A 14,155-nucleotide genomic window follows, 5' to 3' on the forward strand; every position below is an offset into this window, starting at 1 on the left:
GGAGGGAACACCACCATTAGTTCACTGCTGGTGTCTCTGACCCAAAGCTGTGGGCTGAGGCCAGACTGTTTTGGTTCATAGTGTATCTGGATAACATTTGACTCCAGAAGTGAATTTTTGGTGCAGAGATTCTTCTCTGACTTTACCCTATGCACATTATTAAGCCAGATTACACAGTCCTTATGCAACAATGAAAAATTTAGTAACTGCTCTATATTTAAACCTTTGTGTATTAACTTCATTGCACAGCACCAGGATAGGTTTGAATGTGGAAAAAAAAGTGAAACATTAGAGAAGGAATCAGAATGGCTTAGGTGACTCTGTCCAGTTTGTAATATTGTGTCTTCTAGATTAATTTCAAATAGGTTTCTATTCTTTGAAGTTGGGGTTTAGTTTTATTAAGTTTGTACTGAATTTGCTTTGTGATAGGGCGTGATGCTGTCTGGTTTTTGGATCAAAATGGTTAATGTACAGAAATGACAAATTTTTAATTTTTACATCTATTTCAAATCTATTGCTTATTCTCAGTGGTGTGGCTTGTAGTGATTGCATTGCTTGAGTTTGATCTATAGTGTCCTTTTCTTTTCAGAAGAGCACCAAACAAAGGTATCTAGCCGTTGATTTGAGAGTATGTCAACCTCCTGTACACAGAGCCAGTTTAGTGGAGTAAAACTGGGACATCTGAAACAGACACATGTTCAGTCACACAAGTGTTTGTTCAGTCACATAAGTGTTTTTAGCACTAAGGTACCCTACAGAAAGCACAGTTAGGGCCTGCTTGTGAGGGCAGCATTATTTCCTGCCTGCTTCAGTGGTGCACTGTGGTGAGAGGTACGATGGGCTGTGCATGTGGAAGCAACATCATGTCTAACCCTGCCAACTGCTGGAGCCAGCATGAAGGGAAGATCAGGACATGCAGTGTGGGAATATAGACATTTAGTGGCTTTTTGGTCATTTCCTAACGTTCTGGATCCTTCCTCCATCAGCTGGAGATGCTGCATGTCTGAGATGCCAGTATGGCCAGGACAGCTCCACTGGCAGACTGGGAGTCTGCTAGTAGCAGGGAGCAGGTGTGGACCAGACAGAACTGTTCTGGGATGCCCACAGGATGACAGACTGCTGATAGAATGGCTTCTTCCTTTCCACAGCCAGCTCTGGGTCAGCAGAGAATGGGTGCATGGGGGAGTCATTCTTGTGCTCCATGGGGGCAGTGGAGTGAGACCTGGAGGGTGTGCAAGGTGAACACTTGTCATGATTTTGACTTCTCTGTAGTGAGTTTTATGCTCCTGCTCACAATTGTTCAGAAACAGATGAGCATGGCCCTTCTGACACTTTCAGCAAGTGACCTCTGGCAGTCAGGAACACGATGCCAGCACTGGGAACTGTTTATCTTTGGATGCAGCTTCCAGGAAATGCCCACCCCGTGCTACCCACCACAAACACGTGGAGGGCTGTTGGAAGCTTGTCTGGAGGGAGTGCCCAGCTGGGGTGGCAGGATGGACAGGCACACATTTCACAGGAACTCAGTAATGTCACCCTGGATCATGAGTGTCTGTGGCCGTTCAATGTCACCAGGGCCTGGCTGAGGCATGCCATGCTGAGGACTGAGCAGCTCATTTGGGATATGCACCTTGCCTTTGCAGCTGGCTTTGTGCAGCTCAGTGGCCTCTAAATAAAGCCAGTAGATTTATACTTGAATGGTTTAGGAAACACACCTTTGCTGCTGTCAAAAAACTGTGCAATTGCTGCTTGAACAGCTATCTGCTGTCTGATGGCTGCAGGCCATTTCTCTCTGCTGTGCTGGACCTGACAAAGCCCTGGAGAGCCCCTGTGGAAAGGCTGCAGTGGATCAGGTCACTCCACAAACCTACCAGCAGTCTGTCAGTCAGAGTGGCACAGGTTCAAGCCACACAGCTGGGGATGTTTTCCTGGTACATGAATAGGAGCAATCTTGTGAATCAGATGCTGAAGGGTTACAGGCAGTTTTGTATTTACACGTTCATAGACACGGATGTGTGTCTGTGAAGGTTTATGGCTCTGTCTGGGTAAATCTTTAAGAACCTCCAAGGACTGCCTTTCTGGGCAACCTATCCTGGTTGTTCACCACTGCCCCAATAAAAAATTTGTTTCCCTGTGCCCATCCTGAACCTCTGAATCCACAGCCATTGCCTTTTGTTGCATTATTTAGCCCTACAGAGAAGTTTTTTGTTCCCATTGCAACCGCCTGTCAAGTAGTTGTAGGAATTTCTTGGAGTTGTTGCAGTTTCCTTGGAATGAAGATTATCCAGGGTGAACAATGGACTTTCTTGTTTCTTATTTTTTTTCTGCATCTTAGTATTCCATTTCTTGGTGTACTGCTTGGATTTCCATCTGGGATTTCACATATGCAGCAAAGCTTATTGACTATTATTTAATAGACTCACTTAACACAATTATGAAATTGATTAGGGTCAAAGATCTTAATAGATCTTTGTATGGCAACCCTTTCTTTGAGAAGTGGTGAACTTGCCTTTTCACAGCCAAACACTTGAGCAAACTGGAGTCTGCAAGGACTAGAGTCAGTGAGTGGTCTTCCTGTGAGGGTCTGGTGGATGTCCTTGTTCTGTAGGAAAAGTCTTAATACCACCTTTTTGCTGCTTTGTCCCTCCATGCTGTGGGGCTCCAGGTTCTGCCATGGGCTCTGAAAGCCCTGCCTCTACTGCCCATCATGGCTTACATGGATTCAAAACCAGTTTAGGGCAGTTCCTGCTGGTAGCCTTTGGGTCAGTTGTCAGCAGGTGGCTTTGTCCTTTATGTGAATGTGAGGAGCCACCAGACAGCTGCTGCACATGGCCCCTGCCCAGGAATGCTGACCAGCCCGGGCTTACCAAGCACTAGAGGAGCTGTAAAGCAGACTCAGAGGACCCTGCTGTGAACCTGCTTGTGGGGAAACACTGGAGTCTTGAACTTCTGAAACCCCTTTATCATCTGGCACAAAGGACGATGTGGTAAATCAGACCTGGGCACCCATGCACCTCTCCATATGTGGGGCTACACCCAAAACAGAGAGCTGCAGGCTTGATTTGGATTTTGGATGGCATTTTTATATCCCTGCCTTCCCAGATGAAATCAGTATCAGTGATGGGGGGGGATATTTCTGTGCATCCACCTGAGGTGAGGAAATTGCCCTTTTCTGTCAGCTCTGGTGTCCAGGCAGATCCACACTGGTGTTGGAAGCTGGAGCAGAGTGTAATTACCCAACTTCAACCATGTTTCATGCACAGAGACTGTTACCCTGTTGCTCTGACATTAGGCTGCTTTTCTTTTTTTTTTTTTTCCTTTTTGTTATTTTTTTAGGTGGAATTTAAGGCGTGAGCTGCAAAACACAAAGCAGCTCTGGCTGTGATTACCTCTGTGAGTGCCTTTCCCTCCTCCTGTGGTCACAGGCAGCTGAGGAAAAGCAAAAGCTGTCAGGTCCCTGCAGAAAAAGAGAGAAATTAATGCTGGCAGAGTCTGTACGAGACAACTTATCTGCTGTGAAGTTTGAGTCCCTTGTTCCTGCTAGTGTGATCTGTTAATGTAACATGCCTGAAATGTTTTCTTACATTCTTACAGTTTTTTCTAAGATGAAAAACGTGAGGATATTTACTCCAGTACTAGAGGAGTTGTGGTGGGCTGGTTTTCTTTTTGTACTTTCACAATCTATGCTATTGATTATAATTAATGAATTAGTCACATAAACATGTCTGCATTTATGTAAAGATCTATGTAAAGCTTATGCTTTAAAATCTGTAATGGATTCATAGGTGTTGAGTAATTAGAGGAAAGAAAAAGTCCTTTTAAGATAAAAAGTGAAGTTAGAGGAGGTCTTCCAGCAAGTGTGTTTAGCACATTAACTGCTATCAGTATCAGCTGGTAGTACTGGAAAAGCCTTAAAGCAGTTTTGTTAATATTCAGCCCTTTTAATTCTTCTCACTGGTCATTTAAAAATACTCTTCTTAGATTCATTCCCATGTTCTTCCTGGCACTTCTGTAAAGTCCTGCTCTACTGGGCTGGCAGGTAACATTAGAGAGTTTGTGCTTTAAAAAGGCACACGGCCATGCCCCTGAACTTTGGTGATATTTCTGTGAACTCCCAGTTGATGGCAAGGAAGTGCACTAAAGCCTTGCTTTCTTCTCCCTGTGGTAAGCAGACAAGTTCAGTATGTAGTCTGGTTTCATTAATGTTCTCCAGAATTAATACTAAGTAAATCTCACATCAACAGTTCTGTATATTCCTTATCAGACTTCTAACTGCTCCAAGTATATTGCTCATTCTATTTCTAGGTGTTTACCTCTCTATTTACTATTTGGTACCATTCTTCTCCTCTTCCTTCACATATGCTCCTTCATCTTCAGTCCCCACTTTCTTGTCATCAGTCTAGGTACTGTTGCATCCAGGTTGGGCTGAGTGAAACAGGCTCATGTGGGTATGTTCAGAGGCCATTTAGAAAACAAGAAGATTATTTGAATTTAGTCCCTGACACAAGTTTTTGTATTTAAAATGCAACTACCCCAGGTAGTTGTTAGAGATTACAGATGCAGAAATAAAAATTTGCCTCATTAAGATTTTCTGTATAAATATCAGTGGTCCCTAATTTCACTATTTTAAAGATTGATATTCCAGTTTAAGGTAGCAGCCTCAGGGGATCCGATTGGGCTCTTTTTGTGAATACTTCAGCCAATCTTTGTTGGTGTTGTTTAAATAAAAGCATTTCAATGCTTAAGTTTAGAACCTTGTATTTAAAAACAAACCCCAGACCTAAACAAAAAGTCTGTTGGCAGTTTTCTCTTGTGAATCAGATTTTTACCAAAAATCCTTTTTCCCTAAGTGGCTTGAAGAAAAAATGTAAAATTTTTTGAAAATGCTTTGTGGTTTCTTAGCTAGTACACTGCTGATTTATAGGCAGACAGAACTACATATGTGAGTATGTAGTCACTGGTGTTCTGTATTAATTCTGTTTTGCTTTGGGTTTTATCAATGTTAATTCTCAGGTTGTTTTCACATTGCACTAATAATTCCAATTATAAACATTTAATTTGTCATTTGGTGCATATTAAAACCTGCTGAAGAGTGTTTGTGCCCCAGAGTGTTTGTCCATTTCAAACACTGATGCTGGACTGTGGTTCTGAACTCATTGTTCAAAAGAAGGTTCGTTCTTGACCAGAAGTGTTGAATTCCCTGCAGTGTTTGTTTCCTTCATGCAGCATTGAGCAAATTTGAAAAAGATGATTATTCCCCTCACTCTTGGGATCTGCTTCATTTCCTCTTATGGCTGTGAGGGCAATGCCAGCTCCAGGTCATGGCTTTGCTCAGCCTGTAACAGGCTGGCAGAAAGGAGGATAGCAGTTATTCATGGAAGCACTTCCACATCCATTTCTCATTGCAGAACCGTGTGGATTCCTGTTTAAGGGCTGTGAATTAAAACCAGGAGAGATTTTCTTTAGGATGGAACTGCAGAAACACACTCCCATGCAGTTCTTTGGTTGGCCACTGCCTTGTTTTGGATTGGTCAAGCAACTCTTCCTTGGACTGTTGTATCACCAGCTGCTTTCTAGTTTGGAAAACATTTGTAGAAATATACTTTGTTCATTCTCTTTTTACTGATAGATATGGCAGTAGTACAGGAGAGGTTGTTGAGAGCAGCAGTAGTGATACTTGCAAGGGAGTAACAGAGAAAGCAGGACCCTGTTGTTGAGGAATATGGCTGGAAGTGTTTCTTCTTGTGTGTTTATAATAAACACAGTGCAGTGAGAGGAAGAACTGTCTCCTTCTGAGGGGACTGTGGGTCAGTAGAAGAGACATCAGGACCTCCCTGTTAAAACACATTGATAAACCATGGCTGGAAACAGCTCTGAGCTGTGAGGAGCTGCATGGATGCCCTTGGCTTGCATAGCTGGAGTGTTTCTATTGCAGCAGGCAGGGATAGGAATGGGGAGAGGGGGATCAGGGTCTGCAGCTGCCCACAGCTCTGTCTATGCCTGCAGAAATCCCTGCATTGGAGGCAAAATCCCAGGATTTTGGCCTTACCCAGCCACAGGTTGTGTGCAGCGTTGCCTGGATGTCTCAGATCTCTGAGCATACTCCCCTTTGGTTAAGATGGGATTGACCAGGCTGAGCAAAGTGCTCTGAAACACAGGTATGAGCCTCCTGTGTGAGTGTGCCAAGCAGCATTACTGCATTTCAAGTGACCTTTCAGTCTGAAACCCTGCCAAAGGGAGGGGAAAGGAAGCCACGGTTGACTCGAGCTCTGAGCAGAGATCCTGCAAACAGATGGTGTTTGCATATAGGAGATTCTGGTCGGGTGCAACTCCACTACAACTCTTGGTTTTTGATGATTGCAGGCGGGCTAAACTCCGGCTATATTTGGAACAGCTAAAACAGCTTGTGCCTCTCGGGCCGGACAGCACCAGACACACCACTCTAAGTCTGTTGAAAAGAGCTAAGATGCATATCAAGGTAAAAACATTCATCCATGTTTTTATTTCTTTCAAGGGAGAACCTTCCAGAATGTGTATCCATAGAGAGGAAACAAATTTTCACACAAAATCCATATCCATATGTCCAATCTTCTGGATTTATTGGCCTTTATTACTTGCAGGGATTTCAGTCACAGTGTCAAAGTTTAGTGTTTTGCAATTTAGCATCTCAGATATACAAAACAGTGGTTTTGTGATTTCTCAGTTGCTAACTAGTGTATTTAATACACTATAATTTAATTTATTTTACACTATAATTAAAAAAAAATCTATCAAAGCTGTTCTTTAATTAATATATTTATTTTTAAGAACCAAGCAAAGTAGAATTGTACTGAATTTACTAAAATGTAAAAAAGCCAGGTCCATTAATGATGAAAAAAAAATGGAATCAAAAATATCCTATTAGTGAGCCGTATCCCATCAACATTTTGTTGACCAGGTTCTCATTTAAATGAAACAAAAAATTAAATGCAATCTCCTGTTAGTGGCTGCTCCCCTTGTTACAAGTTTAAAACAAAAAACAGCCTTAAATCTCACCTATGATCCAGCAGCAGTGCAGGTTCTACATTTGCACAAGTAATTCAAAGGAAATTACTCCTCAGGCCTTCTCTCTCCAAAGACACCTTCACTCCCATTTTCACTGTCATTGTTTTCAGGGAACAGGGTTATATGCAGAAATAAGACAAAGAGGTATTTAAATGTAAAAGTTAAAGAACAGGTTTCTGCTGCTGTGTCCAGGACTGTAATTACTCCTCTGGCATTTTTTCAGTGTTACAGAGAAACAGGTCAAGAAAAGTGTCAGGCAAAATTGAACACTGCCAGTAATCTTGGAATATTTTGGAGAACATCCTGCTGATGCACAGCTTTAAGATTCAGTGCTGTTACAGAAGTGGGTGTGATTCATATGAAGAAATAAAGATTAATCTAAGCAAAACCATTCTTGTGAACAAGTTTACAGAGCTACTTTTTCAGCACTTCTAAGCACATTTACTCCAGCTGGGCAACCCCTGTTTTTACCATTTGAGATTTTGGCCTCTTGTTTATAATTCAGGCTAACATGCATGAAAGGCACTGCATGTGGTTTTTGTCTTGGGCTGCCCCCCTATGATGGGCTTATGCATACAAATTGAAGAAGTGTTTTTACAAGTGGCGAGTGTGCGAGATTAGCCCTGCAGTTACCATTTCAGCTGCTGATAAAAAAAGCTGGGAACAGATTCTTTCCAGATCTCTCTTGCACAGCACCAAGTACTCGTCTTTTGAAAACCCAGACTGAAGTTTAACTTTCTTTTTAAGATTTTAACTGAACCTGCCCAAACTGGGTTAGCATTTAATTGCTCCCCTTTGTCAGGTCAGCTCCCTCCCCTGCCCTGCCAGAGCTTGCCCGTGCCCAGCTGGCATTTTGAGCACAGTCATTAGTGCTCAACTTTTCACACACACACACCCCCCATATATTGAGATCTGCTCTGAAAGACTGCATGGTTTTGAGTCTCCTGGATATGAATCACTGAGTTCTTTCCTAAAGTAGTTGTTAGAGTTTAGGACTGCAGCCAGGAAAATACAGGAAAAGGAAGTCTGATCAATTGGGCACATTTGGTTTGTTGTGTACATGGATGTACCAACCCCTTTTCCTATTATAACATTGTGTATCCACCTATGATGATTATCTGCAGAGTGTGTTGCCTGGGAGGGGGCTTAATATGTGGTGGAAGAAGGTAGATTTCATTGAGCCAGGAAACTGCCCCATTCAAGGGTGTCAATTATTTTCAAACACTTCTATTTCAGGCTTGCATGGGAACAGCAAGATCTCTGAAAGGGTTTTGCTTGTGTTTTGCTGTGCACTGTCCCAGCCTGCTCTCCTCAGAAAACCAAGGCTAGGTTCATTCAGATGGCAGGGAGCAGACTTCAGCAGCTGTATTCACTCCCTGCACATCTCCTAAATCTCAGTGATCCTGTAAACACAGCTCACAGAGAAATCTGCTCACTCTTATGAGTGCTTTTACTGCTACAACCTGTAATTTACTGCATCAGATAGATAATTTTTTTAATTATAAAAGGTGTTTTGATTTGTGTATCCTTCATGCTTTTAATCCCATCATACTCTTACAAATTTTTCCCTAATTATGCAGTCAGTTTTTTTTTAATGGCTAGCAGCGATTTGGAGAAGGGCTCAGTTCAAATACAAAAAGATACTTTATTCCTGTTACTGTATTTGGACCAACAGTGCAGCACATTTTATCGGGTGTGAAGCATTCTTTTTATTTGCAAAATTAATACCTGCTTTTATTCTGTCAGAGGGGAGATTTTAGGTAGATATGTGAAGGATCCTTTCACAGGCTGTTTGCCGAGAAATTCTGAATTAATACCACCGACTTTGTAGATGATATCACAGAATTATCATACTTGCTCTGGAGAAGTTCAAGGAAAAAAAAAAGCAAGAATAAAGAGAGTTGTTAGTAAATTCCTCCTTCTATATATAATTAATGCTGCTTATTGTTAATGAAGCATTTTAAATGCTAAAATTTTCCATAGCCTACGGTAGGAGGGAGAACATTCAGAGGCCCACGATGGTTTCTTTATGGTGATAGGTGGAATAAGAGACTCATCTAAAGATGCATTATGTTCTCACTGAAACCTGAGCTGTGCTCGAGTTATCAAAGATGATGCTGGTTTCGCCTGATAAAATGATTTAAATACTCCCCACAACCAAGGCAACAATAATTTGGTCTTAGCCAGGAAATGTCTGCTAGTGGCAGGAGAGTCTCTGAGGGATTTTTTTTTAAATTATTATTATTTTTCCCCTGTAACCATTTATCTTACCGTGAAACAAATTCAGCCTGCTAAAATTGTACTGACCTCTACAGAATGCTAACTAAAAAAATCAAAATTTTAGATTTAACTCTAACTTTATATTGATTAATTAAAATACTTAAATTGCTTTCAAATTACTGTTTATGAGAAGACCTTAAGTCACTTATGCTTTGACATGGGTACAAACTGCCAGCTCACTGTGTTTCTCTCCCTTTAAGAAATTGGAAGAACAGGACCGAAAAGCTCTAAATATTAAAGAACAATTACAGCGGGAGCACCGCTACCTCAAGCGCAGGCTGGAGCAGCTCTCCGTGCAGGGCATGGAGCGAATCCGCACTGACAGCATGGGATCAACAATATCCACTGACTCTGAACAAGGTAACTCAGCCAGGCCTTCCCACAGGGCTGCAGCAGCACGGGGCAAAAGGGAAGGAGGGAAACAAGGAAATGTCATTTAGAACTAAAATCAAGCTTTCAATGAAACCCAGACAAAATTATTCCATAATGCAGTTTGAAAAGTAAAAAATTAAGGCATCTTTTTCACAAACTTTGAAAAATGTTTTTTTTCCTAATCAGTTTTGAAGCTGTTAATATTGTGTGTATTTTTAAAGCTATTTATCCTGCATGTGTTTTTGCCAGTTTTTTAACAATTACCATTTAATATTTTGAATTTTTAGTGTAATTATTGGTAAAGCTGGCATAATATTTTCCCATGGAAAAAAAAAATCGTACTTAGCCTAATTAATTTGTGTGAAAAAAATTATTTCCACATAATTTATTGTGAAATTTTAAAACATTTTCTGTGCAACGATCACCAAGGGTTCTCTGCATTTGGTTCTCATTTAAGACAGCTTGTCAAGCTGGCTGTTGCCATTTCTTATTTTCCCATTTGGACGTTCTTCTGGCAGAACAGTTGCCCAGGCTGGCTGTTTCTGGGCCCAGGGGAGTTGAGTGGTTGGTCTTGGGGCAGTAACCTGGGGACAGGTGGTCACACCATGGGCAGCCAACACCTGCATGGCTGGAATTACCATGGACAGTTCTGCAGTACAACCACCTCTGAGGGCCAGCTTTTTTCTAAATCAGTGTCTGTGTGCAGGTTGGAACAGTTCTGGGAAAACATCTGGTATTTATCAAAGTTTCAGGGTGCCCCCATCACAGGAATGATTGGTATCTGATTCTATTGATTTAGAAGGTTGAACAATTGTTTATTGAAACTATACTATATTACATTACAGTTATATTAAAGAGAGATGCTATACTATGCTATACTATGCTATACTATGCTATACTATACTATACTATACTATACTATACTATACTATATTATACTTACTACTAATTGAAAAACTCATGTCTGTCTGCAGACTGACAGTCCATACAGCTTGGACCTGATAGGCTCATTAACCTAAACAATTTCTACCAGAATCTAATTACTAAATTTCTTTAGGTAAACAATTTTCTTAACACACTCTACATATGCAAAACACTAGGAGCGGCAAGCAGAGATAAAAATTGTTTTCCCTCTGTGCTTCTCCAGGAAAAAACCTGAGAGAGAGAATTATGTCTCTCTCTGTTCAGACAATGTGAATGTCACAGGTATTGATGTCATGCAGTATATTTATGTGGCTGAGGACAGAAGGGATTTTAATTCTCAGGTGGACAAGATGATCCTTTACTCAGGAATTACTGTGCCAGTTCTTGTTTTTTTTATAATTATTGCAACTGAAGTGTGATTCAGGTGTTGATTGACACTGGCCCATGACCAGTCGCTACAACTTTCTGAAAATGTGCCTTCTTATGTTTTCTTTAGAAGTAGACATTGAAGGAATGGAGTTTACTCCAGGTGAAATGGACAGTATTGGAAGTGCCAGTGATGCTGAAGACCACTACAGTTTGCAGAGCGGTTCGAGTGACGGAGGTTACACACATTCCCGCAGACTGAATGCCAGGCTCTCATAGTGCCTGAGTTACCCGCTCAACTCAGGACCATCTGACTGAAGCACTTATATATGAATATTCCAGAGGTGTCAACTGCCACTCTTCCGGGAAACCCCAACCACAATACTCTGACATGGAGGTTTCTTACCCACGGTTCCCTGCACTGTAACCACAATATTAGATATTGTAAATCATGGGTTTGCTGCAGAGAACTGTGGTTAGGTACAGTTGTGACTTAAAGCTAGCTTGATGTAGCCATCCTGCAAATTAAAGGAAATAAATTATGTCGTTCCATTCAAGAAGTATTAAATTCAAACTGTTGGAAGCATGGCGTAAGGGAGTTTGACAGTTTATTTTGATTTTGCAGAAACCATTTTCAAACATGGAAGAATAAATGAAATCTACAATGTGTTAGTGATTCAGAGATACAAAAACCTAAAACTACTTTTTGTGGTATTTTTTCATGAAAAAAACCCCAAACCCAAAACATTTTGAATGCTGTATAGTGGGCTCCATAGAGTAAATTCTTTCAGCAGTTGTTGTTTGGGTGAAGCAGGCAGATAAATCTTCAAATCTCAAATGATCTTTAGAAAAGGTCATATTTACAAGTCACTACTGTACTTCAAAATGGGGGAAAAGCCAGCTCTAATAATGACTTCATGTGGGATGATCTCAACTTTCTTTTGCTTTTTGTATTCAATATCCAACCAGCAGCAAATCATTCTATCCATGTTAACGGGAGCAGTAGAAAGCAACATGGCAGTTTTAACCTGTTACTGTGGAATGGATGACATTTGAAGCATTTCAGTGGTTTTATGGGTTGTTGTTTTCATTTCTTTCTCTGAAGAATACAGAACTCAAGTGATCCAGTTTGTGATAGTTAATCTTTCCTTGCAAGGAAATGAAATCTCTGTTTGCTTGTATTTTTTTTCTTCTCTTCTATTTACACATGTCAATACATTCTTATGGAAGGCATGGCTTAAAATTACAGTATTCAGCTAGAAGATAATTAATTTTTTTTCTTTTGCACACTATAATTGCATTTTCTATTCTTAAAAAAGTGCAAAAAAATTAAAATGTATGCTGTAAAACAGCAAAGTTTATTTAGTACTCATCAAGCTGTTCAGAACATATTTACCCAAATTGTAGCAATACTATGAAGATGTATTTTAATACAACTTCTGCTTAGTGAAGTCATTAGAGCTTGGCTTGCCGGGTAAGAAAAAAATGGACCAGTCTTTGCATTATCTGTTTAAAGAAGGTCTTTTAAAAAAATGAAAAAAAAAGAAGAAAAAAAAAGAAAAAAATTGAAAAAAAAAAAAAAGAAAAAAGCTATAAACACTTTTAGGGAAGTGATTTTAGCAAGTGTAGTCTATATTTCCTGTAAGAGATTTTGTATTATATTTTCCTAAATGTTCTCATTTACTTGTATAAGGAGGGGAATGGTACAGACCCAGACCAGAGTCTCAGGGACTCTTCACCTTTGTCATATTGTGCCTTGGTGACCATTTATGTATGCCTCTCCTTCTCATTGTTTAAAGGACAACTAAGCTTTGTTTCAAGACCCTCTGTTCAAATGGTCAGTTGTCCACCTTCTTACGGATGAAGCAGAGAGGTGTATTTATATCTTCACCCTCTCACAACTGATTCAGTGTGGCTTTAAGTAAAATCATGAAATTAGGTTTTGGTGCGAGGGTTAATTGTCTTTGTATGAGCCCTCCCTTGGATTCTTCAGCACCCAAATCTATTTTTTGTTAGCTTATAAAGTCAGGGTCTCTGTGAGACCAGCGCTCAGTGGCTTGGGAAACACAAACGTACTGTGTAAGGCTATGGGATGTCCAAGTGTGGTGCCATTTTTAGCATTCAGATACAAGACCTCATGACAGACTGACCATAATGATCAAAAGCAAAGGTTCAGTTGTTCTTTCAACATCTGACATACGTGTCCTCCCTTTGGCTCTTACAACACGGAGTAGAAATATGAATACATTTTGTGGCAGCTTACAGATCCTTGTTTGCACTCTCGCTTACTGCTTGGAACTTGCCAACAAGGAAACGTATACATTTAATTTACATAACCTAATGGATGGCCACCCCTACTTTGGCTCTGGGGAGGGGCCTAAGGTTATCAACTCTGGCAGCTGAATAAGAAAACAATTAACCTTTTCTGTGATGCAGGTTTTGGTATTACATTCTATACACCTTGCATATTACTAAAATCCTCATTGTTGGGGAAAGCACACAGCAATATACTCATTGTGTGTAGCTGACAAGCAGCAGAAATTACTAGCTCCTTTGGTGCATATGTAACTAATTTCCAAATCATGGAAAAAAAAATAAGAGTTTACTTTAACACACGACTGTTAACAGGAAAAAAAAAAAAAGAGGCTAGTATATTGTTGCTGTTCATTTATTATATAATGAACACATTCATGGATTGTAAAGTGTTTCCTTTCATGACAAGCAGCTCTTGCACAGAACCTCCTAATGAAAAGAGATTTGAAACTTACAGAAGGAAAAACGAGACTTTAAATTGAACATTATTGTACCTTAGGTCAACCTGAAATTTTCCTTTTAAAGATGAATGTGCTAACTTAATGAGTTCTTCCACGCTGGGTATCCATGGCTTTGTAGATCTTATATTTTCAATAAAAATTACTCGAATAATCTTGAGTGGAAATAAAAAGGGTTTATTTGTTTTTACTTTTTCAGTTGTTACAGCTGGGAGCTATTAACGCTGGTAAAGAAAAATGACACCATACTGCCTGTGTCATTCTCCCTCGAGCACAGCCCAATTTAAGGTGGAATTTTCAGGCACAGCCCCCGGACAGCAGCAGCCCCGTTAGAGGCAGGGGCACAGCAGATCCTAGGGCCAGGTTTGGGCTGGCCTGTTCCCCCAGCAGAGCTGCAG

At 40.5% G+C, this 14,155-nt stretch overlaps 1 protein-coding gene across 3 annotated transcripts in view; it reads left to right on the top strand.

The window, feature by feature from the left end:
• Window positions 1-13,911, top strand: part of MXD4 (MAX dimerization protein 4) — a 39,637-nt gene extending 25,726 nt beyond the window's left edge. For all 3 annotated transcript variants that reach the window (XM_054632947.2, XM_054632945.2, XM_054632946.2), the window contains exons 4-6: window positions 6,364-6,478; window positions 9,525-9,684; window positions 11,117-13,911. In XM_054632947.2, coding sequence (XP_054488922.1) covers window positions 6,364-6,478; window positions 9,525-9,684; window positions 11,117-11,265 — 424 coding nt within the window. In that variant the 3' untranslated portion in view covers window positions 11,266-13,911. The remainder of the gene's footprint in view (window positions 1-6,363; window positions 6,479-9,524; window positions 9,685-11,116) is intronic.
• Window positions 13,912-14,155: the final 244 nt, after the last annotated feature.

The sequence above is a fragment of the Agelaius phoeniceus genome, chromosome 4 (genome assembly GCF_051311805.1).
Source record: "Agelaius phoeniceus isolate bAgePho1 chromosome 4, bAgePho1.hap1, whole genome shotgun sequence".
In the NCBI taxonomy this organism is placed as follows: Eukaryota; Metazoa; Chordata; class Aves; order Passeriformes; family Icteridae; genus Agelaius; species Agelaius phoeniceus.